Consider the following 26,861-nt stretch of genomic DNA (forward strand, 5'->3'; position numbering starts at 1 on the left):
GGACCAAGACAAGGTAAAATCTCAGCACTCTGTTGAATGCTTTGAGCAGCTCCTATTCCCACCAGGGATGTGGAGGTTCATCTGAGGGGCCAAGATGGAGGCCAATCCTTACTAGATATTACTGACACATCAGCTCCTGTGTCTATAAGCTCATAAAATTTTTTTCCTTTAATTTGCACTAAACAGGTGGGTCTATTAGAGGCTATGGGTTGTGATAAATAGATTTCTCATGCAGTTGTGCTCTCAAATCCTTTATTTCCTCATTTCTCCTTTCATGGAGAAGGGTGTAATTTGCAGGGGATAGGCAATAATTGCACTATATATGCACCTGGTTCAAAAACTCAAAGATCTTGTAACATTAAAACTACTTTAATTTCTCCTTCATAATCAGAGTCAACTACTCTGGGGACTACATTGATGCCTTGCAAGTTAAGGCAGCTTTGCCTAAAATTACTCCCATGTATCCTGCTGGTAAATGTCCCCAAATGCCAGTGGGGACTTTGGTAGGTTTGTCTCCTCCAATTAGTGTAATTCTTTCTCTGGTGGGGAGATCTAATCCTGCACTTCCTGGTGTTCCTGGGGAAAGGGAATCAATATTTGTCCTGGGACCCACCCCTGAAGTGGGGTTGTGGTCTGAACTGGGAATGCCCTCATTGAGGGGCCCAGGTCTAGGCCCCCTTATTGTTTCCCAACAGGTGGGGTGCCATTCTGATGAAATTTTGAGTGGCATTGATTAGCCCAGTGATTTCCTTTGTTACAGCGAGGACAGTGTCCTGGCATTTTTTCTGCTGGCAAGGACACCACATTGTAAAGTCCTTTCTTTTCTGAGATCTGGTGGCATTCCTTTTTAAAACTTCCAGTTTTTCCACAATTTTAACATTTTCCCACTTTGGGGTTTGACCCTTGGCTCCTTTTAGATTTGTCAACTACTAAACTAGCCATTGCTTGAGCTAACATTGTAGAATGATGATTCAGTTCCTACACCCTGAAAGGCTTTAAGGTAATTCCCCAAGCTCTTTGTGGATCTCAGAGAAGCCATTGCATGCTTGCAATCTGCATTTTCATTTTCATAGGCTAGAGTTATGGTAAGCATTTCTGTAGCAGAGGCCTGAGGGACCTGATGCTGCACTGCCTCTTGCAGCCACGTGATAAATTGTCCATAAGGTTCCCATGATCCCTGCATGACAAGTAGAAAAGACTGCACTGGAACTCCCTCTTCAGGAATTGTGCTCCAAGCATGCTTAGCGGCTAAGGCAGACTGGAGGTAAGCAGCCTCTGGGAGTGTTAATTGTTGTACCAGATCTGAAAAGGGGTCACAGCCTGTCAGCATTTTCTCTGTAGTGTTTCCTTGACCAGAGGCATGATTCTGCCCAGCCTGATCTGTGCACATTTCTTGTCAATTTAAACTCCATGCGAGATATGCACTGACAGATAAGCAAGTGCGAGCCAAATGTTTTATATCAAAGGGTGGGAGGCGCATGGCTCCAAACATTGATACTAATAGCCTTATAGTAAACAGCCTTTGCAACCCATTATTAACCACACTAGCTTTTAATTCTAGTAATTTAAACTCTACAGGACTGTGCTCATGTAAAAGATGTTGCAGATCATTCAGATCAGGCCTTACAGTAATAGGAAAACTGCAAGGTCCTAAAGGTTCCCCAGCCGTAGCAGCAGCACGCAAAATTTTTTGTAGTGGGTTTCTACTTCTGTTACTGGATGGGGTGGCAGAGGTCAATTCTCCTCTCCTATTTCCTGCTTAGCAAACAGCCAATTCTCCTCCCCTTTCTCCTGCTCATTATTTTCAATAGGCACTGTCAGAGAAACAAATGATGTTTTTAATTCTTGAGGCTCAGAATCTGACTCCTGTTGTCTGACAGAATAAGAAGATAATGGCAGTAGGACCATGTGAACCAAAACCCAAGCAGAAAAAACAGAAGGGTCTGCTTTGAGACATTTTGATGAGCCCGTTTCAGTCCCTCTTCTACTTTGTCCCAATTTTCTACATTGAGAGTGCCTGCCTGCAGAAACAATGGGTTATGTGTAATAACCTCCTGCAGAAGCCTAGTTAATGTCTGTGAATTAACTTGAGCTCCAGACTATTTCAACAGAACTTTAAGCAATTGCACATAATGTTTTTCTTCAACAGACAAATTCTGCCCCATGTTACCCTGAATCAGAACTTCCCATTCCCAGTACTTCTTTAGAGCACTGACCTTATACTCCCTGCTGGCAGATTTGTCCCAAGGTCCTCATTCATCTTGTTAGCTTCACTTCCTCTGCTCCAGCAGACCTTCTTCATTCACGTCCTTGAAGTCCCTGTTCATGACGCCACTTTGCCACAGACCCTGGTGGACTGAACAAAGGGGGATGAACACAGAAATAAAGACAAAAACAAAAATATCTGTTTTAAAAGAAGGGGTTGGGGGCTCCTTGCTTCTAGTGAACAAGGGCCCTGAGCTTCTAGAGCCCTTCATATTTATTGAGTAAAGGAAATAGGGAGGAGGGGGTGATTGTCAGTCAGTTGCTTGATTTAGTGCAGGTCTCCATGACTGCTTTCTTTGAACAGTAGGCTCCAGATATTCCAGTAGATAACCTCAAGGAGCACAGCATCAGGGAGCGATTGCCCTAGGCATAACTTCTGGTGGCAGGCGCAGATGTGAGTTTGCCCACATGCTGCATTTATGATAAACAGTTTGCTGTTTGATCATATAGCCTCCAATGGAATGCTGAGTTGGTCACAACCCTCAGGCTTTCAGCTCCCCAAATTTTTCACTATAGAGAATTCCTTTATGTAAGGAATTACTTCTTTCAACACTCTTTGTCTTTGCTATTTGACATTTTGATGATAATGTGACTCACTGTGGGCCTCTCTGAGTTTCTCTTACTTGGAGTTTGCTGAGCTTCTTGGATTTAGAGATTCATGCCTTTCATCAAATTTGGAAAGTTTTACCCATTATTTCTTCACATTTTAATTCTTCCCCTTTATTTGTCTGTTATCTTTCTCCACTGGCTTCTCACTAGGCAAGGTTATCCCACACAATGACACTTTTCTGCCTGGGGCTCACCTGTACAGGTGACTTGAAGGATTCCTCTCTTCTCTGACCTCACCATTTTGTGCTACACCTTCTTAATCATACTACATTTGCAGAGCTGATACCCTGCTCATGGGACAAGACACAGGATGTGGGAGTCATGAGTAGGAGACAAGAACTTTGCACAAAAAGAATTCTAACACTTTGGATTTAAAGCGTTCTGAAGATAGACAAGTCCAATTTTAGAAACAGCAAAATAATAAGAGCAGAAAATTTTCACAAGGACTCAAAAGCAAATACCCTCACTCACTACCCCATATAGAACTAATCCTTGAAAACCATAACAGAGAAAATTAAATCCGTGCAATGAACAGATTTTTATTTTCCTGGGAAGTCACTAGACTGCCTCACAAGGACAGGAACCATCCATTTTGTGTTCACCACTAACTTGCCATTATTATGGCCAATCTTGGAACACAAGACATGCTTAAGAACAACTATTTGCTGCATTATGAAAGAAGAAGGAACAAGGCCAGCCTGCTCCATCAAGGTTAAGTTTCTAAAGTTCTCCAGCAACATGTCTCTGTACAGGTTTTCCCAAACAAAGTCCAGTAATACCCACTCCTCCAACAATAAGTCTACTGCCATTTACTTGAAGGTCAAGGAGTTCTAAAACATCACACATATATTCTGGCTCAGGCAATGAGCATCTTCAAGAATGTACCAGGATGGATATCGCAGGAGGAAGATGGATAGGCTGGTAGCACTAGGGAAGGAGACTCAAAACAGGAATTCAGACATGTTCTTGAGGCCACTTATTATCTGCCCCATGACTCACTTCTCTCCTCTTTTACCCACAGACACTGAACCACCTTCTAGATAGAAGCTTTAATGGCTTCACTAGCATATAGTTGACCTGATTTTTCCAGTATGTTGTAAAAACTCATCCAGTGGCCAGGCATGGTGGCTCATGCCTGTAATCCCAGCACTTTGGGAGGCCGAGGTGGTTGGATCACCTGAGGCTGGGAGTTTGAGACCAGCCTGACCAACATGGAGAAACCCCATCTTTACTAAAAATAAAAAATTAGCCCGGCATGGTGTCACACGCCTGTAATTCCAGCTATTTGGGAGGCTGAGGTAGTAGAATCGCTCAAAGCTGGGAGGTGGAAGTTGTGGTGAGCCAAGATTGCACTATTGCACTCCACCCTAGGCAACAAGAGTGAGATTCCATCTCAAAAAAAAAAGAGGGAGGGGAGTAGGAGAGAATGAATATTGAGAAGACAACTAGCTATTATTTGACCTGCGAGGTCAGAGAGAATTTTCTTATAAATAAGAATAAAGAGGCCAGGAGTGGTGGCTCACGCCTATAATCCCAGCAGTTTGGGAGGACAAGGCAGGTGGATCACGAGGTCAAGAGATCAAGACCATCCTGGCCAACATGGTGAAATCCCATCTCTACTAAAAATTAGCTGGGTGTGGTGATGCACGCCTGTAGTAATAGCTGTAGTTCCAGCTACTCAGGAGGCTGAGTCAGGAGAATCGCTTGAACCCAGGAGGTGGAGGTTGCAGTAAGCCAAGATTGCACCACTGCACTCCAGCCTGGTGACAGAGCAAGATTCCACCTCAAAAATAAATAAATAAAGAATAAGGAAGCTGAGCGCGATGGTTCATGCCTGTAATCCCAGCACTTTGGGAGGCTGAGGTAGGTGGATCACCTGAGTTCAGGAGTTCCAGACATGCCTGTCACCCCAATATGGTGAAACCCCATCTCTACTAAAAATACAAAAAATTAGACAGGCATGGTGGCACGTGTCTGTAATCCCAGCTACTCAGGAAGCTGAGGCAGGAGAATCACTTGAACCCAGGAGGCAGAGGTTGCAGTGAGCTGAGATCATGCCATTACACTCCAGCCTCGACAACAAGACTAAAACTCTGTCTCAAAAAATATATATAAATAAAAATAAAGGGCCAGGCGCAGTGGCTCACGCCTGTAATTCCAGAACTTTGGGAGGCCAAGGTGGGCAGATCACGAGATCAGGAGATTGAGACCATCCTGACCAACGTGGTGAAACACCATCTCTGCTAAAAATACAAAAATTAGCGAGGCGTGGTGGTAGGCACCTGTAGTCCCAGCTACTCGGGAGGCTGAGGCAGGAGAATTGCTTGAACCCAGGAGGCAGAGGCTGCAGTGAGCTGAGATCACGCCACTGCACTCCAGCCTGGACAACAGAGCGAGCCTCAGTCTTAAAATAAAATAAAATAAAGGCCAGGTGCAGTTGCTTATGCCTGTAATCCCAGCACTTTAGGAGGCCAAGGCAGGAGGCTCTCTTGAGGCCAATGGTTCTTGACCAGCCTGGGCAACATAGTGAGACCCCCATCTCTATTTTTCTTTTCTTTTTTTTTTTTTTTTGAGACAGAGGCTCGCTCTGTCGCTCAGGCTGGAGTGCAGTGGAGCGACATTGGCTCACTGCTAGCTCCGCCTCCCGGGTTCACACTATTCTCCTGCCTCAGCCTCCTGAGTAGCTGGGACTACAGGCACCCCACAACGCCTGGCTAATTTTTTTTGTATTTTTTTAGTAAAGACAGGGTTTCAGTGTGTTAGCAAGATGGTCTCGATCTCCTGACCTCGTGATCTGCCTGCCTCCGCCTCCCAAAGTGCTGAGATTACAGGCGTGAGCCACTGTGGCCGGCCCGCCATCATCTCTATTTTTTTTAATTTTTTTTTAAAGAAGAAATGCGACCGCTGAGACTGCATCTATCCCGCGAGCACAAAGCCTTGCCCCCGCCCACTCCGCCGCCTATACACGCCCGCTGTCAGCTCACCATGGATGATGATATTGAGGTGCTTGTAGTTAACAATGGCTCCGGCATGTGCAAGGTCAACTTCGTGGGCGACAATGCCCCCCGGGCCATCTTCCCCTCCATCGTGGGGCACATGAAGCACCAGGGCGTTATGGTGGGCATGGGTCAGAAGGACTCCTACGTGGATGAAGAGGCCCACAGCAAGAGAGGCAACCTGACCCTGAAATACCCCATCGAGCACAGCATTATCACCAACTGGGATGACATTGAGAAGATCTGGCACCACACCTTCTTTTTTTTTTTTTTTTTTTTTTTTTTTTGAGACGAAGTCTTGCTCTGTCACTCAGGCTGGAGGGCAGTGGCGCAATCTCGGCTCACTGCATGCTCCACCTCCCGGGCTTATGCCATTCTCCTGCCTCAGCCTCCTGAGTAGCTGGGACTACAGGCGCCCGCCACCACACCCGGCTAATTGTTTGTATTTTTAGTAGAGATGGGGACTCACCGTCTTAGCCAGGATGGCCTTGATCTCCTCACCTATTGATCCACCCACCTCGGCCTCCCAAAGTGCTGGGATTACAGGCATGAGCCACTGTGCTCAGCCTGGCACGACACCTTCTACAATGAGCTGCATGTTTCTCCCAAGGAGCACCCCGGTGCTGCTGACCGAGGCCCCGCTGAACCCCAAGGCCAATCATGAGAAGATGACCCAGATCATGTCTGAGACCTTCAACACCCCATCCATGTACATAGCCATTCAGGCTCTGCTGTCCCTGCACGTGGCCTCCAGCTTCTCCCTGAAGAAGAGATTCCAGCTGCCTGACAGCCAGGTCATCACCATCGGCAACGAGCGGTCCCCGCTGTTCCATGGCACTTTTCCAGCCTTCCTTCCTGGACATGGAATCCTGTGGCATCCATGAAACTACCTTCAACTCCATCATGAAATGTGACATTGACATCTGCAAAGACCTGGATGCCAACCCAGTGCTGTCCAGTGACACCACCATGTACCCTGGTATTGCTGACAGGATGGAGGAGGAGATCACCACCATGGCTCCCAGCATGAAGAAGATCAACGTCATTGCTCCTCCTGAGCACAAATATTCTGTATGGATCAGTGGCTCCATCTTGGCCTCGCTGTCCCTCTTCCAGCAGATGTGGATCAGCAAGCAGGAATACGAGGAGTCCGGCCTCAGTATTGTCCACCCTACCACAAATACTTCTAGGCGGACGGTGACTTACATTATAACCTTTCTTGACAAAAACCTAACTTATGCAGAAAATAAGATTTTTTTTTTTTTTGGCTTAAGATTTAAAACCTGGAATGGTGAAGGTGACAGCAGTTAGTTGGAGCGAGGAATCCCAAACGTCCTACAATGTGGCTGAGGACTTTGATTATACATTGTTCTTTTTTTTAATAGTCATTCCAAATATCAGGAGGTGCATTCTCTTTTTTGTTTTTCTGTTTTTTTGAGACAGAGTCTCACTCAGTCGCCCAGACTGGAGTGCAGTGGTGCAAATCGGCACAGTGCAACCTCCGCCTCCCAGATTCAAGTGATTCTTCTGCCTCAGCCTCCCAAGTAGCTGGGATTACAGGTGCACCATCACACCCAGCTAATTTTTGTATTTTTAGTAGAGATGGGGTTTAACCATATTGGCAAGGATGGTCTCGAACTCCTGACCTCATGATCCACCCGCCTCAGCCTCCCATGCTGGCATTACAGGCGTGAGCCACCTCGCCCGGCTGGGAGGTGCATTCTTACAGGAAGTCCCTTGCCCTCCCAAAAGCCACCCCATTTCTAAGGAGAATGCCCAGTCCTCTCCCAAGTTCACGTGGGGTGGTGATAGCATTGCTTTCGTGTAAATTATATAAAATTTTTTAAATCTTTGCCTTTGTATTTTTATTTTGTTTAATTTTGAATGATCAGCCATCATGTCCCCCCTTTTTTGTCCCCCAACTTGAGATGTATAAAGGCTGTTGGTCTCCCTAGGGGTGGGTGGAGGAATGGAGGCAGCCAGGGCTTACCTGTACACTGACTTGACAGCAGTTGAATGAAAGTGCACACCTTAAAAAAAAAAAAGTAAAGAAAAGAAATTCCATGTAGACCCATGGTATGACCAATTATCAATGACACTAGAGAGGACTATCTAAAAGCATCTATTAATAATCCCTCACGACAGCCAGGTGAGGTGGCAGAGGTTGCAGTGAGCAGAGGTTGCACCCCTGGACTCCAGCCTGAGTGACAGAGGGAGACTCCATCTCAAAGCAAAACCAAAAAATCCCCAAGTTTTGCAGAATCTGGATTTTATGGAAAAAAAAAGAAAAAACAAAAACAAAAAAAACTTATCTTGGCAGTTAAACACACGCTCACTGTTAAATGAATATATAATGCAAATGAGAAAGTGTTTACAACTGCAGTCATGAAGAAAGTGCTAATTTATAAAATGTGCATAACAGAACAAGTAATATATTCAGAAACTCTTTCAAAAACAAATTTAATCATATAAAACCACCACAGAAAACTAACGGGCCACACGTCTTATCTGAGAATAGGACAAACAGAAAGACAATTTCATCTTCATGTCATTTATTTGAATGTATCCCCAAAATGAATTATCTTATTTGCAACAAGAGTGATACAGAAAGGCTTCCAGAGCTGGGCAGGGTGGGTCATGCCTGTAATCCCAGCACTTTGGGAGGCTGAGGTGGGTGGATCACCTGAGGTTGGGAGTTCGAGACCAGCCTGACCAACATGGAGAAACCCCGCCTCTACTAAAAATACAAAAAAAATTAGCCGGGCGTGGTGGCGCATGCCTGTAATCCTACTCAGGAGGCTGAGACAGGAGAATCGCTTGAACCTGGGAGGTGGAGGTTGCAGTGAGCCAAGATCCCACCATTGCACTCCAAGGCTGGATGCCTGGAGAAACCCAGTGGACACATTCAGCTTTCAGCTTATTCCAATCATGACTGAAGAGGCCCAGCCAGGCAATAAGGGTCCCCTTGAGCCAGCAGCTTAGCTTCAGGTAGAGAAATGCATGATAAAATTATGATAAAGTTTTTCCAAAAGATGTAGCTGCCAGTAGGTAAAGCCACAAGGCTGCTAATGTCAGGCTGCTGCACTCTTTCCATTTCCATTTCTATGTGACCAGCGAAGCTTACTGGGACATTCCCTTGCTGGTCACTGAATTCTTTGGAGATGTCAAGCATTCAGTTTCAGAAAGAGATTAGTACTACGTCCCTATTTGATCTTTTTTTTTTTTTTTTTAAGAGGCAGAGTCTTGCTATGTTGCCCCAGGCTGGTTGTGAACTCCTGGGTTCAGGTGATCCTCCTGTCTTGGCCTCCCAAAGTGCTGAGATTACAGGCATGAGCCACTGGGCCCAGCCCCTACCTCACCTTTTTTTTTTTTTTTTTTTTTTTTTTTTTTTTTTTTTTTTTGTGAGATGGAGCTTCGTTCGTCGCCCAGGCTGGAGTGCAGTGGTGCAATCTCGGCTCACTGCAACCTCCACCTCCTGGGTTTAAACAACTTTCCTGCCTCAGCGTCCTGAGTAGCTGGGATTACAGGTCCCCACCATCATGCCTGGCTAATTTTTCTATTTTTAGTAGAGATGGGGTTTTGCCATGTTGGCCAGGCTGGTCTTCAATTCCTGCCTTGGCCTCCCAAGTAGCTGGGATTACTGGCATGCACCATAACACCTGGCTAATTTTGTATTTTTAGTAGAGATGGGGTTTCACCATATTGACCAGGCTGGGCTCGAGCTCCTGACCTCCAGTGATCCACCTGCCTCGGCCTCCCAAAGTGCTGGGATTAGAGGTGTGAGCCACCATGCCAGGCCCCTTACCTGACCTTTTAAAGAAGGGACATGCTTGGTGGCTCCATCAGGCAGATATTATGGCATGTGAAATATCTAAGGGTTGTATCCCACTTTTCCCCTTCCCATGGCTTCACAGCAATTTACAATGCACAAAAGCCTTACGAATGAACAAAGGTGATTCCACTTGATTTACAAGCAGGTTTCTCTCCAGAGTTTCTAGACCTTCTATAAGGTATGAAGTTTTTAAAAGCTCTGCCACATTCCTTTTGTTTCTCTTATTTTTCAGTCAACTTTTTCTTGAGACAGGGTCTCATTCTGTTACCCAGGCTGGAGTGCACTGGCACAATCTCGGCTCACTGCAACCTCCACCTCTTGGGCTCAAGTGATCTTCCCACCTCAGCATCCTCAGTAGCTGGGACTACAGACGCACACTACCATGACCAGCTAATTTTTGTACTTTTGTAGAGATGAGGTTTCACCATGTTGCCCAGGCTGGTCTTGAACTCCTGGGCTCAAGTGATCTGCCTGCTTCAGCCTCCCAAAGTGCTGGGATTACAGGTGTGAGCCACTGTGCCCAGCCCACATTCCTTATGATGGGGCTTCAATCCACTCTAACCTCTTCCATTTTGTGCAAGATCACATTCTTTGATTTCATACTACAAGAAACCTCTTCTTTGTATTCTTTTTTCTCATGTGAGTTTTATAAGTTCTTTCACCAGATGAGTTCGGATGCTCTAAGGGATAATAAAATGGTTTTTCACATGCCTTAGATTCACTGAAATTGTCTCCTGCATGATTTCTTATGTTTAGCAGACCAAAGATTGAAAAGAGGCCAGGTGTGGTGGCTCATGCCTGTAATCCCAGCACTTTGGGAAGCCGAGGTGGGCAGATCACTTCAGACCACAAGTTCAAGAACACCCTGACCAACATGATGAAACCCCAGCTCTACTAAAAATACAAAAATTAGCTGAGCATGGTGGTACATGCCTGTAATCCTAACTACTCCAGAGGCTGAGAGAGGAGAAATGCTTGAACCCAGGAGGCAGAGGTTGCAGTGAGCCAAGATCATGCCATTGTACTCAAGCCTGGGCAACAGAGGGAGACTGTGTCTCAAACACACACACACACACACTACACAGACAGAAAACATTTCATTCCTTACATTTATAAGGTTTCTCTCCATTGTAACTCTGAACATGAATATTAAGGACTATGGAATATCTAAAGGTTTTCTCACATTCTTTACTGTATTATTTTGATAGAGTTGACCAAAAAAATGAACCCCACACATCAGATGGCTTAAACAACAGAAATTTATTTGCTCATAATTTTTGAGGCTGGAAGTCCAGGATCAAAATGTAGATAAGGATGATTTCCTCTATAATGAGCCTTAAAAGAAGGATCTCCTCCAGGAATCTCTCTTTGCCTTGAAGGTAACCATTTCCGGTCACTTCACATAAAATTCTGTTCCTGCTACCCTGGTATCTCTTTCACTTCTTATAAGGAAACCAGTCATATTGAATGAGGGCCCCATTCTAACTGCCTCATTTTAAAATCACCTCTTTAAAAAACCACATCTCCAAATACCACCATTATCTTGAGGTCCCAGGGATGAAAGCCTTAATGTTAATGGGTGGATGGGACATGTGACATAATCTAGATCAGTGGTCCCCTAACTTTTTGGCACCAGGGACCAGTTTCGTGGAAGACATTTTCCCCACGGACTGGAGTTGGGGATTAAACTGTTCTAGTTCAGGTCATCAGGCATTAGATTCTCATAAGGAGTGTGCAACCTAGATCCCTTGCATGTGCAGTTCACAATAAAGTTCATGCTCCTATGAGAATCTAATGCCACTGCTGATCTGACAGAAAGTTGAGCTCAGGCAGTAATGTCTGCTCATCCTACATTCACCTCCTGCTGTGCACCCTGGATCCTAACAGGCCACAGACCAGTACCAGTCCATGGCCCAGGGGTTTGGGGATCCCTGATCTAGGCCATTCCACTTATTATAGTCATCAAGTTATTCTCCAGCATACATTGTATATGAATATTAAAGCTTGTGGAACATAAAAGGGTTTTCCCACAATCCTTGAATTCATAGTTTCTCTCCAGTTTGTGTTCTAAAATGTTTATCAAGGACTAAGTGGCAGGCAAGGGCTTTCCCACATTCCTTACATCAATATCGCTTCTCTCCACTGGGAATCCTGACATATACCTTAAGGCTTGAGGAATAAGTGAAGATTTTCCCACATTCCGTATAAACATAGGTTTTCTCCTAGTGGTAGTTTTGTGGTATCAGTCCTATGGATTAAATGAAGCCTTTCCCATATTTTCCATTTACATAGGGTTTCCTGCCACTGTGAATTCTTACAAGTTCATTATGACCTGAGATAATAAAGAAGTGGTTCCAGATTCCCAACTTTCACAGCATTTTTCTACAATGTGACTTTGTTCACATCTTTCATGTAAATGGGAACAACAGGGAGCTTTACCACAATTCTAACATTGATAAGGTTTCTCTCCAGTGTGAGTTCTTTAATGACATGGAAAGGGACTGTAAGAATTGAAGAACTGGCTGGGCGTGATGGCTCATGCCTGTAATCTCAGCACTTTGGGAGGTCAAACAAGGCAGATCACTGGAGGTCAGGAGTTCGAGACCAGCCTGACCAACATGGAGAATCCCTGCCTTCACTAAAAATACAAAATTAGCTGGGTATGGTGGTACATGCCTGTAATCCCAGCTACTTGGGAGGCTGAGGCAGAAGAATCACTTGAACCTGGGTGATAGAGGTTGTAGTGAGCCAAGATTGAGCCATTGCACTCCAGCCTGGGCAACAAGAGCAAAACTCTGCCTCAAAAAAAAAAAAAAAAAATTCAAGAATTTATCACACTACTTATATTCACAGGGTTTCTTTACAATGTGAGTTCATATACTTGAAATGAATTTAAATAACTAGGTTTTTCAACATTGCTTTACATTTTCAGGGTTTTTCTTCAGTGAGTTTGCATGTGGATATTAAAAAGGAAGGATTATATAAATCCTTTTCAACATTTCTTATGCTGAAAGGGCATCTCTCCAGAGTAAATTTTCACACATTCAATAAGGTTTGAGTAACTAGTGATGGCTTCTCTATATTCCTTACATTCATAGGGCTCTGTCCACCATGAGTTCATGTTTAAGAAAGGCTGAGCATTGATGATGGGTTTTTGTTGTTGTTGTTGTTGTTTTGAGACAGAGTCTCACTCTGTCACCCAGGCTGGAGTGCAGTGGCGTGATCTCGGCTCACTGCAAGCTCCACCTCCTGGGTTCACACCATTCTCCTGCCTCAGCTTCCCAAGTAGCTGGGACTACAGGTGCCCACCACCACACCCAGCTAATTTTTTTGTATTTTTAGTAGAGATGGGGTTTCACCATGTTGGCCAGGATGGTCTCGATCTCCTGACCTCGTGATCCACCCACCTCTGCCTCCCAAAGTGCTGGGATTACAGGGGTGAGCCACTGCGCCTAGCCTTTTATTTTATTTTGAGACAGTGTCTTACTGTTTCCCAGGCTGGAGTGCAGTATCACAATCTCGGCTCACTGTGACCTCCACCTCCTGGATTCAAGCAATTCAAGCTGGTCATGAACTCCCAACCTCAGGTGATCCCCCTGCCTTGGCCTCCCAAAGTGCTGGGATTACAGGCATAAGCCACCACACCTGGAGTTTTAGTCAGAGCTTCAGTGACCTGGAGGAAGGGAAATATCCAACTCCAGCCAACTCTATACATCCTGACCCAACTAAAGGGTGGGAAAAACTGAAGTTCACAGTGCAGAAGCACAGACTCACTGGAAGACTGACGTCTAATCCCTGGACAATAGAATGCTGCCCCTCTCCCCACAGCTTACCACCATTACTAGAGGCCTGCTTACAGCATTTCCTCTTATCCAGTATGCCATGTCCAGCTAAGGAAAAATTACAAGCATACTAAAAGTCAAAAGTTAGTTTAAAGAGAAAGAGTAAGAACCAGAACCAGATATAGCAGGATTGCTGAAATTATCAGACTGGGAATTTAAAACAATTATGATTGATATGCCATGGGTTCTACTGGATAAAGCAGACAGCATCCAAGAACAGACAGGCAGTGTAAACACAGAGATGGAAATTCTAAGAACCACAAAGAAATGCTAGAGATTGAAGACAGTGTAACAGAAATGAAGAATGTCTTTGGTAGGCTTATTATTGGCCAAGAAACAGCCAACTAAAGAGCTTGAGAATATATCAGCAGAAACATCCACACCTGAAAAGCAAAGAGAAGAATAAAAAAACAAGATATAAGAACTGTGGGATAACTACAAAAGATGTATCCTACATATAAAGGAAATACCAGATGGAAAGAAAAAAAAGGGAAAGAAATATTTGAAACAATGACAGAATTTCTCAAAATTAACTCAGACACCAAAACGCAAATCCAGGAGGCTAAGCAAACACCAAGCAGGACGAGCACCAAAAACCTATACCTAGGCATATCACTCAAAAATAACAGAATATCAAAGATAACAAAAAATTTTCATAGAAGCCAGAGGAGGGGAAATGCTTTAAGTATTGAGGATCAAGTATAAGAATTACATCCAACTTTGACCATAGAAGGAAGAAGTGAAGGTAAAATAAAAATGTTTATTTTTCTAATTCTTTTGATCTGATAACTTCTGAAAAATAGCTACAATGTATTAGATTACATATGCTAATTTGTGTGTGTGTATAGGCATAAAAGTGAAATATAGTAATGATGGAAGGTCTGAGAGGGAGGATTTAGGATTATTTTGATAGTATAAGGTACTAACACTACTCAAGAAACAGTACAGTATTATCAGAATTCATGTACTTATTATGGCATGTGAAATATGTAAAGGTTATACCATATTCCTTACCTTCCCAGGGTTCTGAGGTAATTTTACATGTGTAAAAAAAATTCTGTGGAATTAATGTAAGGCTTCCTACATGCATTACAGGTAGAAGGCTTCTCTCCAGTTCGACTTCTTACACCTTCTAGAAGGTAGAAAACACTAATGTAAGCTTTTCCACAATCCTAATGGGATTTCAGTCCACTCCAAGTTCCAATATGGTGTATGGGGTCACATTCCTTGCATTCACAGTAAAAGAAACTTTCTTTCCTTTTTTCTCCTCTATTTTCACATGGTCTATGACCACACAACTTGCATGTGAATATTAAAATATAGTGAACATTCACAGACTTTTTCATGCTCCTTACATTCATACAATTTCTCTCCTACGTAATTTCTCCTGTATGTAGAAAGGACTGAAGACTCAATGAAGGCTTTCCCACGTCTTACATTCATATAGTTTCTCTCCAGTGTGGCTTTGCATGTGAATATTAAGGCTTTTGGACAATCTATAAACGTTTTTGCTTATTGCTTACTGTATTCACTTGCTAGAGCCACCACAACAAAATACCACAGACTGGTTGGCTCAAACAAGAGAAGTTTATTTGTTCAAAGTTCTGGAAGCCCAAGATGAAGGTGCCAGCAGGGTTGGTGGCTTCGATAGAAGGATCTGTCCCAGTGCTCTGTCTTTGGCTTGCAGATGGCCATCATCTGATGACTTCACATCATCTTCTATTTGTTGTTCCAGTTGTGTCTTTCTCTTCTTATAGGGACACCAATCATATCGGATTAGGGATGTACTCTAACAGACTCAATTTAATCAAATAATTTTCTTTTTTTTTTTTTGGGATGGAGTCTCACTCCATCGCCCAGGCTGGAGTGCAGTGGCATCATCTCTGCTCACTGCAACCTCTGCTTCCTGGGTTCAAGTGATTCACTTGCCTCAGCCTCCCAAGTAGCTGGGATTACAGGTGCCCACCACCACACCTGGCTAAATTTTTTGTATTTTTAGTAGAGACAAGGTTTCACCATGTTGGCCAGGGTGGTCTCAAACTCCTGACCTCAAGTGATCCACCCACCTCAGCCTCTCAAAATGCTGGGATTACAGGAATTAAGTAATTTTCATGCAGCTTCTTCTCTCCAGAGTGAGTTCATTCATGTCTTTGAAGTGAACTGGAACAAATGAGAGCTTTCCCACATTTATTACATGGACAGTTTCTCACTAGTGAATTTGTTCATGTCTTCGAAGTGAACGAGGATGACTGTAAGCTTTCCCGCACTGCTGACATTTATAGGGTTTCTCTTCTGTGTGAGTTTTTTCATGAATTCTAAAGGAACTGGAACACGTGAAGGCTTTCCCACACTCCTTACATTCATAGGGTTTCTCTCCAGTGTGAGTCCTTTCATGTATTTGAAATGAACTGGAATGACTGAAGGCCTTTCCACATTGTTTACACTCATAGGGTTTTTCTCCAGTGTGGATTCGCATGTGAATTTTAAGGTGGGTGGAATAGTTAAAAGCCTTCCCACATTCCTTACAGGTGTATGGTTTCTGGGCACTGTGCGTTCGCATGTGATTATTAAGACATGAGGGATACCCAAATACTTTCCCACATATCTTACACTCACAGGCCTTCTCTTCAGTGTGAGTTCTCAAATGTCCACTAAGATTTGAGGAAACTGCAAAGGCTTTCCCACATTCAACACATACAAAAGGCTTCTCTCCAGTGTGAGTTCTTATATGTTGAATAAGGCGTGAGGATGTAAGGAAGGATTTCCCACATTCCTTACATTCATAGGGCTTGTCTCCACTGTGAGATCGCACATGCATACTAAGGCCTGAGTACTGAGTGAAGGCTTTCCCACATTCCTTACATACATAGGGTTTCTCTCCAGTGTGAGTTCTTCCATGTATCTGAAATGAGTTGGAATAATTGAAGGCTTTCCCACATTCCTTACATTCATATGGTTTCTCCCCAGTGTGGGTTCGCATGTGAATACTGAGGTAGGCTGGGTATCTATAGCCTTTTCCACATTCCTTACATTTGTAGGGCTTTTTTGCATTGAGGGTTTCTATAAGCACAGAAAGGCTTGTAGAGTCAATAAAACCTGGCCCATAATTCCTCCATTCGTAGAGTTTTTCTCCATTGTGAGTTCTCATATGTGCCTGAAGGTATGACTCATTAATGAAGGATTTTCCACAGTGACTACATTCAAATGACTTTTCTTGTGTGCTAGTTCTCTGGTATACAATATTTGGTGTCAGGCTGAAGATTTTTTCACTCTGATTAAACTCAGAAAGTTTCTCACCAGTAGAGGTTTTCTCACGCAGGGTAAGGAAATCTTTTCCATACTGATTACAGTCATGAGTGTTCCCTGTACTTTGAGTTCTCATGTGCGTCTTAAGGCATGAGTGTTCACTGAAGACTTCTCCACATTGCTCACAGTCACAGAGTTCCTCTCCATTGTGTTTTCCTTCCTGTTGAAGGGATGATGATGATTTAAGGATTTTTCTCAAACATATTAACAGAACATACCCATCTGAAGCTAGAAACATTATAATGGTGATTATAATTGATGCCATTTTTATTACATGCATTCAGGTCCTTCCCTGTAGATTTACTTTAAGTGGTATGACTTAACTCTTATTCTAGAATGTTGTGCCATCTACTTTAATCTTGGCTAGGCATGGTGTCTCATGCCTGTAATCCCAGCACTTTGGGAGTCCGATGGGGGGGCAGATCACCTGAGGTCAGGAGTTCAAGACCAGCATGGCCAACATGGTGAAACCCTGTCTCTACTAAAAATACAAAAATTAGCTGGGCTTGGTGCCACATGCCTGTAATCCCAGCTACTTGGGAGGCTGAGACACAAGAATTGCTTGAACCTGGGAGGCGGAGGTTGCAGTGACCCAAGATCGCACCACTGCACTCTAGCCTGGGCAACAAAGCGAGACTCCGTCTCAAAATAATAATAATAATAACAGATTTCTGTAGAATTCAATGTCTAGATGGGTGCAGTAGCTCACATTTGTAATCCCAGCATTTTGGGAGGCAAAGGTGGGTGAATCATTTGAACCCAGGAATTAGAGACCAGCCTGGGCAACATGGCAAAACTCCATCTCTACAAAAAATATCAAAAAATTAGCTGGGCATGGTGGTGTGTTCCTGTAGTCCCAACCACATAGGAGGCTGAGGTGGGAAGATCATTTGAGCCAAGGGGTCAAGGCTTCAGTGAGCCATGTTTGTGCCACTGCAATCCAGCCTGGGTGACACAGCAAGACCTTGTCTCAACAACAACAACAAAAAAAATTCATAGTCTAAGCCAGATGTGGTGGCTCATGCCTGTAATCCCAGCGCTTCTGTAAACTGAGGCAGAGGATCACTTGAGCACAGGAGTTTGAGACTAGCCTGGGCAACACAGCAAGACCCTGTCTCCACAAAAATTTTAAAGAATTAGCTGGGTGTGGTGGTGCATGCCTGTAGTCCCAGCTACCAAGGGAGGCTGAGGTGGGACGATCACCTGAGCCCAGGAGGTCAAGACTATACTGAGCCATGATTGCACCACTGCACTCCAGCCTGGGTGACAGAGCAATATCTCGTTTCAAAAAAACATCAAAACAAAACTCAATGTCTAGTTACACTTGTGGGAATGTGCGAAAGCTCTGAAGAAACAAGTTTCACAATTGGAGCATCCCCAAATTCTTTGCTCCCTCTCGTGTGTATGCAACTTCTCTCAAATATCTCTTATTTTTGCTGACTTCCCATAACAGAATTCCTGATTTTCTCTGAGGGTGGAAAATAAAAAATATCCTATGCAAATCTTACCAATTGTATCCCGATGGATGTCTGACCCCTCAAAAGGTCCTGCTGAAGTGTAGACCACTGGGTTTCAAGTCGCATTTCCCATCCTGAAATAAAACAGACAAACAAATAAAAGGACTCAAGCTAGGCACAGTGGCTCATGCCTGTAATCCCAGCACTTTGGGAGGCTAAGGCGGGTGGATCACTTGAGGTCAGGAGTTTGAGACCAGCCTGGCCAACATGGCAAAACCCCACCTCTACTAAAAATTCAAAAGTTAGCTGGGTGTGGTGGTGAGCACCTGTAATCCCAGCTACTCATGGGGCTCAGGCTGGAGAATCTCTTGAATCCAGGAGGCAGAGGTTGTAAGGAGCTCAGATCACACCACTGCACTCCAGCCTTGGCAACAAACAGAGTGAACCACAACAAGAACAAATGAAAGGATTTGGAGAAAGAAATGGAAAGAGTTCAAAACAATATGGCTTATTTCTATTTGTTTCAAATTAAACATGGCAAGAAAAAGCAGAAAGACATTTGGGGATTTGGGCTATATCAAAAATTTGGTTTTGATGTAAATGATCCAAAGGGGCAAAAATTGGCCAAGACAAGGACATGGGGTAAAACTTTTCGATCATTTATTACAAATTGATGCTATGAAAATTAAAACTGATAGTGAATAGAGAGAATCAGGGAATGAAAGTAGGAAATTTCTGAAAAAAGAGCGTATATCTAAACAATTAACTTGGCCGGGCACGGTGGCTCATGCCTTTAATCCCAGCACTTTGGGAGGCCGAGGCAGGCAGATCACGAGGTCAGGATATTGAGATTATCCTGGCTAACACGGTGAAACCCCGTCTCTACTAAAGATACAAAAAAATTAGCCAGGCATGGTGGCAGGCACCTGTAGTCCCAGCTACTTGGGAGGCTGAGGCAGGAGAATGGCATAAACCCGGGAGGTGGAGCTTGCAGTGAGCTGAGATTGCACCATTGCACTCCGGCCTGGGCGACAGAGCAAGACTCCATCTCAAAAAACAAAACAAACAAACAAAAACCACAATTAACTTAAAGAAATGTTCTAAGACCCCAGGTGGATGCCTGAATCATGGCTAGTTCTGAACCCTGTACATACTGTGATTCTTCGATCTGGTAACTGAGATGACCGCTATGTGACTTACAGGTGGTGTACACAGTGTGGATATATTGGACAAAAGGATGATTCACACCCCAGGCAGGATGACGTTAAGAGTTCATCATACTACTGAGAATGGTAAGAAATTTAAAACTTATGAATTGTTTTGTTTATTTCTGGAAATTTTTCTTTTTTTCTTTTTTTTTTCTTTGTGGGGTGGGGGTCAGTGGCCAGGGTCTCACTCTATCACCCAGGCTGAAGTACAGTGGTGCAATCACATCTCACCACAGCCTTGACCTCCTAGTCTCAATCCATCCTCACAGCTCAGTCTCCTGAGTTACTGGGACAGCAGGTGCGTCCCACCACCCTGGGCTAATTTTTGTATTTTTTGTAGAAACAAGGTTCTCGGTATGTTGCCCAGGCCGGTCTTGAACTCCTGGGCTCAATGATTCACCCGCCTAGGCCTCCCAATGTGTGGGGATTACAGGCGTGGGCCACCATGCCTGGCCGAGTTTCCCATTTAATATTTTTGGACCATGGTTGAATGCAGATAACTGAAACCGTGAAAAGTGAAATCACAGACAAGAGGGGACTGTTCTGTAAATAAAAGCATGTGGGAAGTTAAATATTTCCTAACTTTCTCTAAACCTTGGGGTTTACAGTGCAGGGAGAAAGTACATGTTAAAAAGTTTCCTAATTATGCTTTCAAACATACTGAACTTCTCATCAACCAGAGTTGTTCTTCATGAACACTCACCTCGGAGAACTCCTCCCTGAACTGTCCTTGACTCTTCTTGTTCCAACCAAGAGATTAGACTGGGTTTGATGATCTGACCTCCTGAGCACAGAGAAATACATTAATGGAAGAGGCTCATAAAAAAGATTACAAACCTTTCTGTGATTCAGGAACTACAGATCTAATGAAAGTGGTGAAGCTATTTCAAAAGGGCTAAAAAATGCAAATAACAACTCTGACTGTGCCCCAAGCAGTCTGGTTACTTCTGTCCCCTAAACCGAAATTCAGGCTTATGTACACATTTAAAAAGCACTAAGACTTTTATTCAAACACAAAATAATGGCCGGGTGTGGTGGCTCATGCCTGTAATCCCAGCACTTTGGGAGGCTGAGGCAGGTGGATCACTTGAGGTCAGGAGTTTGAGACCAGCCTGGCCAACATGGTGAAACCCCATCTCTTCTAAAAATACCAAAAAAAAAAAAAAAAAAAAATAGCCGGGTGTGGTGGCACATGCCAGTAATCCCAGCTATTCGGGAGGCTGAGGCCCAAGAATCGCTTGAACCCAGGAGGCAGAGATTGCAGTGAGCTGAGATCATGCCAATGCACTCCAGCCTGCATGACAGAGTGAAACTGTCTCAAAACAAGAACAACAACAAATAAGAAATAAGGAAGTATAACAGAGATCTTCATTCTTCTGGGGAAACAACTACCCCAGTGTTTTTTAAAACATTATTGTGCATCAGAGTCATCCAGAGAACTTGTTCAAACACAGATTATTGGGCTCCAACTCCAGGTTTCTGGGTGGAGAAGGAAAATGTACATTTCTAACAGGCAGATGGTGTTGCTATTAATCTTGGACCACATTTTCAGAATGGTCACAGTAGATTAAAATCTATTTAGGACAGGGACTATGTCTCTGTCATTTCTCTTTGCATTCAGAGTTGACATTGCCAATGCTGCAAAACAGTAAGTACAAAACATATCAGTTCCATAGAAGGCTGCAAGGGATGAGGCCAGTCTTACCTACTGTGGCCAGGTTCTTGTAGTTCTCCAGCATCACGTCACTGTAGAGGCTTCTCTGAGTTGAGTCCAGTAAAGTCCACTCCTCCTGGGTGAAGTCCACAGCCACATCGTCAAAGGTCACTGAATCCTAAAGCATCACACACATGCTGGTTGGAGCCAAGTAACAAGCCCATCAGCGTTCACTGGAGAATGCGGAAGGGGGACCCAATGCCTATGCAGGATTCCAAGGGCTGCAGTGACCAGCCCCAGGTTTTAAGCGTCCTAGAAACTCCTCGCGCCCTAAACATACTCACTGTCATCTCCTCCACTCATAGTGCATTAATGGCACTTCTTGAATATGAATTTATCTCAGCACAACCAGACTAGGAGATCTCTTTTTTTTTTTTTTTTTTGAAATGGACTCTTACTCTGTTGCCCAGGCTGGAGTGCACTGGTGCAATCTTGGCTCACTGCAACCTCCACCTCCCAGGTTCAAGCAACTCTCCTGCTTCAGCCTCCCGAGTAGCTGAAATTACAGGCACATGCCACCATGCCTGGCTAATTTTTCATATTTTTAGTAGAGATAGGGTTTCAGCATACTGGCTAGGCTGGTCTCGAACTCCTGACCTCATGATCCACCCCCTTCAGCCTCCCAAAGTGCTGGGATTACAGGCATGAGCCACTGTGCCCGGCCAAGATCTCATCTTATTTCCATCTATTTGAGCACATTGCTCAGCACATTCCAGACATCTGATCAATGCTGATAAACAAAGAAAGGACACTTTTTTTTTTATTTTTTTGAGATGGAGTCTTGCTCAGTTGCCCAGGCTAGAGTGCAGTGGTGCAATCACAGCTCACTGCAGTCTCAACCTCCAGGGCTGAAGTGATCCTCCCACTTCAGCCTCCAAAGTAGCTGGGAGTCCAGTCATGTACCACTTTGCCCAGCTAATTTTTAAATGTTTTGTAGAGACGGGGTCTCACTATGTTGCTCAGGCTGATCTTGAACTCGTGTACTCAAGCAATCTGCCTGCCTCAGCCTCCTAAAGTGCTGGGATTATGGGTGTAAGCCACCATGCCCGGCCTGGGATGATTTCCAAGTTAACACCTCCCTATATGGGTGGCCCCAACCCTTGGGGAAATTCAAATGGGGATTCAGTCCTTGAGTGACACTTTATTTGCTTTAAGAAGCCTGGAGACCGGACCTTGCAGTGAGCAGAGAGCATAGCACTGCACTCCAGCCTGGGCAACACAGCGAGACTCTGTCTCAAAAAAAAAAAAAAAGAAGTCTGGAGACAACTCTGCCTAGAGGGAAATGTGTCTACCTGGTGGATGCAAGTATGTCACTATGTATAAGAATACAGCTGCTTTTTACCTGATAACAATTTGTTAGGCAGTCAGCCACTATTCTTCCTGCTGGTGTCTTTTCTTCATGAAGGCAAACTGGGTCCCCAGAAAGATAATGTCCTGTAAGAAAATGAAGGCAAGAGAACCCCGAGCTGACCATAATCCCCACATCCACCTACCTAGAGGTCATTACCTCCTAGTATGAAATTCCCATATATTCCTGCAAAATCAGGAAAACACACATAAGGCCAGTTGCAGTGGCTCACATCTGTAATCCTAGTGCTCTGGGAGGTTGAGGTGGGAGGATTACTTTAGGCGAGAAGTTTGAGATTAGCCTGGGCAACATGGTGAGACCCCATCTCTACAAAAAAATTTTAAAATGAGCCTGGTGTGGTAACACACACCTGTAGTCCCATCTCCTTGGGGAAGCTGAGGAAAGAAGATTGCTTAAGCCTAGGAGTTCGAGACTACCCTGGACAACATAGTGAACATAAACTCCCCATCTCTACAAAAAAATTTTTTTAATCAGCCAGGCATGGTGGCATGTGTCTGCAGTCCCAGGTACTTGGGAGGCAGAGGTGGGAGGATTGCTTGAGCCCAAAAGTTTGAGGCTGCAGTGAGCTATGAATGCACCACTGCACTCCAGCCTGGACAAAAGAGCGAGACTTTGTATCAGAGAAAAAAAAAAAAAGAAAAGAAAGAAAAACGCAAACATACAACCTACTACCATACAATGCCAGAGCAGTCCTAAACGTGATGATGAGCTGTGCTGCCCATCAGGAAAAGTACAATAGTCTCATTTCACACGTAAGGAAACATATACCCAGAGCATGTGACTCTATCATGCTGATTAGAATTCATGAAGGAGATTATGCAGTATCTCTTTCCAAAATTCACAGGCAGGGGCTGACTCACGAAACAGCGTGTTCTGGCACCCCTCAGCACCTCCCAAATGAATCAGCAACATGACCAGCTGCCCAAACCACTAGACCCTATATTGTGTAGAGGGAACCTAGAGCAGGATATCCGAAAAAGAGCAACAGGGCTTACCATGGGACAAATCAACAGCTGCCATCCTGCGAGGTGAGAACGTGTCAGAACCCTCCTTTCATTGATGTCACCATCACTTCAGGACACCTCATTAATCTAAATGGACAGTGGCACTCTCCATTCCTCTTTAAACAGGGTTATTGGGATTCCTGTTGGTATTAATCAATAATCAACAAGCAGTACTTAATCATCAGCCATCAAACATATACACCGGCTGGGGCAGTAGCTCATGCCTGTAATCCCAGCATTTTGGGAGGCCAGGGTGGGAGGACTGCTTCAGCCCAGAAGTTTGAGACCAGCCTGGGCAACATAGCAAGACCCTATCTCTAAAGAAACAAAAATAAAAATAAGTAAACAAACAAACAAAAAAAATGAAGTGGTAAACCAGAACCTGAATGCAAGTACAAGTTTTGCACACACACATAGAAAAAATCATCTCACAATACACTTTTAAGTATTGGGTAGCCTCAACTGGGCCTTGATTAGAAACACTCAAATCAAATCTGCATCCCCAGCTCACACTGTCAGAGAGGCAAGGCCAAACCACTCTGTGCCTAACACTGGTCTGTTTTATGGGTCTTCAAAGAGAACTACCTTTTCATAGTATTTATCTGGTTAATTTTTTTCCACCAACGTTTGGTTTTATTTGGCTGGGCAGGGTGGCTCACGCCTGTAATCCCAGCACTTTGGGAGCCTGAGGCCAGCAGATCATGAGGTCAGGAGTTCAAGACCGGCCTAACCAACACGGTGAAACTCCATCTCTACTAAAAATACAAAAATTAGCCGGGCGTGGTGTGCGGCTGTAATCCCAGCTACTCAGGAGGCTGAGGCAGGAGAATCGCTTGATCCTGGGAAATGGAAGTTGCAGGGAGCTGAGATCACGCCACTGCACTCCAGCCTAGGTGACAGAGCAAGACTCTGTCTCAAAAGAAAAAAAAAAAAGAATTAATGACAATCATTAATAAATCAAACATGAAACAGTGGCTCAAACAATCACCTACAGAATGGGAGTCAAATGATGATAAACAGTGAAAGTTCCGCAGTTCATTATCCATGAACAAAACTCACAAAAACTCTATAGGCCTCCTTCTACCAATAAGACTAAAACCCTAAAGTCACAAAAACCACAGTTCTGGACTCCTGGTATAGATCACACCTACTCCCAGGGGTCTCAAACTGGGGGTCCTAGGGCTGACTAGGCCCACAAATATTCAGTTTGGTGGCATCTGTATAGAATATTTGACTCTTTTTTTTTTTTTTTTTGGAGAAATGGAGTCTTGCTATGTTGCCCAGGCTGGTCTTAAACTCCTGGGCTCAAGAGATCTTCCTGCCTCAGCCTCTCAAAGTGCTGGCATCACAGGTGTGAGCCACTGTACCCAGCCAGCTTTTTTTTTTTTCATTGATATACAATCAATGTAGCTTAAAATGCACACATCCTTCGTTTCTCTTTTTTTTTTTTTTTTTGAGACGGAGGCTCACTCTGTCTCCCAGGCTGGAGTGCAGTGGCACGATCTCAGCTCACTGCAACCTCCGCCTCCTGGGTTCAAGTGATTCTCCTGCCTTAGTCTCCCAAGTAGCTGGGATTACAAGACCCCACCACCACGCCCGGCTAATTTTTTTTGTATTTTTAGTAGAGACGGGGTTTCACCGTCTTAGCCAGGCTGGTTTCAAACTCCTTAATCCAACCATCCTGTTCATTGTAAATTTGATTATTGTGATACTAGAATAATAAAGCCTTCATCCTTTCCCTCTGGAGGTCTGATTAAGAAGCTCTCTTGGGATGTACAGGCCTAGGAACTCCATTCGAAGAGAACCAGTTATTATTCTTAGTATTCTTTAGCAGAAAGACTTGTGGTCTACAAACGTTTACATTCACATACACAAATATGCACACCCTATAAACCTAAAAAGCATCTTTATCTTTCGCCAAGAAAGTAATGGTCAAAAATAAAACACAACACAATAAGACGAAACCAAACTTACAGATGAAACATTCGTTTGCATAAGAGAAGACAGAAAAGGCCCCCTAGAACCAACTTTCACCCAGTGCTCACCGGAACACTCAGAAATCGCCAGGTCCCTGAACCGGGAAGATCCTGGGGACGGAGCCAACGCGGATGCAAAAGGCAGCAATTATTTTCCTGCTGGAAAAAAATTCACAAACGCTGCTTTGGAGGCCTTTGGAGAGGGGCGCACAGATGAAAACACCCTGCGGACACCGTAACTATAAACCCGACTCCTCCCGAGGAGCGACGGTCCGAGCGGACGCTAGCGGGCCCAGCAGACACGAGCGGAGCGGGCCAGGCCTCTCTAACGTCCGGGCCAAACCCGTCCTTCACCCCAAAACCAGTTCATCTCCTCAGAACTCACCCAGGCCAGTGAGGCCTTAACTCTGAAAGGCAAAAAGACTCTCAGGCGCTCACAGCCAGCGTCACAAAAGGAACGGCGCACCGCTGACGTCATTTACGCTCTCCGCCTCGGGCCAGGCGGGGTTTCTGGACTAGGGTTTCTGCCTTGTAAGACCTGCTTGAGGCAGAAAAATTCTGGTTTCCATCTGCTTGGCTGCGGAGGACCTTGGGGTGGGCTCAGCGCGGGGGCTGCAGGCAGAAATGGGTCCAGAAGGCAAGGTCGAGGTTAGAGCCAAGCCTGTGGGAAGGCTACGGGCAGGGGGCGGGGCCCACTCTCGGGGGTGGGGAGGAATGTGGGTCCAGGCCCAGAGGAAAAGGTTGAAGTTATAGCCAGGCCTGTGGGCGAGGCAGAAGCAGGGCGGCCATAGGGGAAGAAGCCAATGTGTTATGAATCTAGAAAATAGGTAACTACGTCTTTTGCCCTGTTACTGTTTTAACATTTGATGTAAAAAACATTTTCTATGCAGCTAAAAGAATTGTTTTTAAAAATAATTTGTAGGTTTTCTGCCTTGCTTTAAAACGTCTTTTCTCTTTTTTTGAGACAAAATCTCACTCTGTCACCAAGGCTGGAGTTCAGTGGAGCCATATCAGCTCACTGCAACCTCCACCTCCCAGGTTCAAGCGATTCTCCTGCCTCATCCTCCCAAGTAGCTGGAATTACAGGTGCATGCCACCACACCCTGCTAATTTTTGTATTTTTAGTAGAGGCAGGGTTTTGCCATGCTGGCCAGGCTGGTCTTGAACTACTTGTCAGGCCTCTGAGCCCAAGTTAAGCCATCATAAACTCTGTCACCTGCACGTATACATCCAGATGGCCTGGAGCAACTGAAGAACCACAAAAGAAGTGAAACAGCCAGTTC

General features: G+C 44.5%; 1 protein-coding gene and 1 pseudogene across 3 annotated transcripts; one reads left to right on the top strand and one right to left on the bottom strand.

Annotated features, from left to right (window-relative positions):
* Positions 1–5,769: 5,769 nt before the first annotated feature.
* LOC101147595 (actin, cytoplasmic 1-like) lies at positions 5,770–15,337 on the top strand (annotated as a pseudogene).
* On the bottom strand, positions 10,944–26,295 carry ZNF426 (zinc finger protein 426). Of its 3 annotated transcripts, XM_019016669.2 has the most exons (8): positions 25,964–26,295; positions 25,648–25,737; positions 23,594–23,742; positions 22,572–22,663; positions 21,221–21,347; positions 20,219–20,299; positions 18,359–18,441; positions 10,944–17,010 (listed from the first exon to the last, which is right to left on the bottom strand). In XM_019016669.2, the coding sequence occupies exons 3-8, from the start codon at positions 23,616–23,618 to the stop codon at positions 15,754–15,756; spliced, it is 1,665 nt and encodes a 554-aa protein (XP_018872214.1). In that variant the 5' UTR covers positions 23,619–23,742; positions 25,648–25,737; positions 25,964–26,295; the 3' UTR covers positions 10,944–15,753. The 3 variants fall into 3 exon arrangements, with proteins under 3 accessions (XP_018872214.1, XP_055227745.1, XP_018872215.1); XM_055371770.1 differs by lacking the exon at positions 22,572–22,663; XM_019016670.3 differs by lacking the exon at positions 22,572–22,663 and having other exon boundaries at positions 25,648–26,273.
* Between the last annotated feature and the right edge of the window lie 566 nt (positions 26,296–26,861).

Source organism: Gorilla gorilla, chromosome 20, assembly GCF_029281585.2.
Source record: "Gorilla gorilla gorilla isolate KB3781 chromosome 20, NHGRI_mGorGor1-v2.1_pri, whole genome shotgun sequence".
Lineage (NCBI taxonomy): Eukaryota > Metazoa > Chordata > Mammalia > Primates > Hominidae > Gorilla > Gorilla gorilla.

Coding starts and splice junctions, on each gene's coding strand:
- ZNF426 (XM_019016669.2), bottom strand. CDS start 23,618: ATGGCAGCTGTTGATTTGTCCCATG. Junction 20,300..21,220: donor CAAGAACCTGGCCACAGTAG/GTAAGACTGGCC, acceptor CTCTGTGCTCAG/GAGGTCAGATCATCAAACCC. Junction 18,442..20,218: donor TCAGGGAGGAGTTCTCCGAG/GTGAGTGTTCAT, acceptor GTTTTATTTCAG/GATGGGAAATGCGACTTGAA.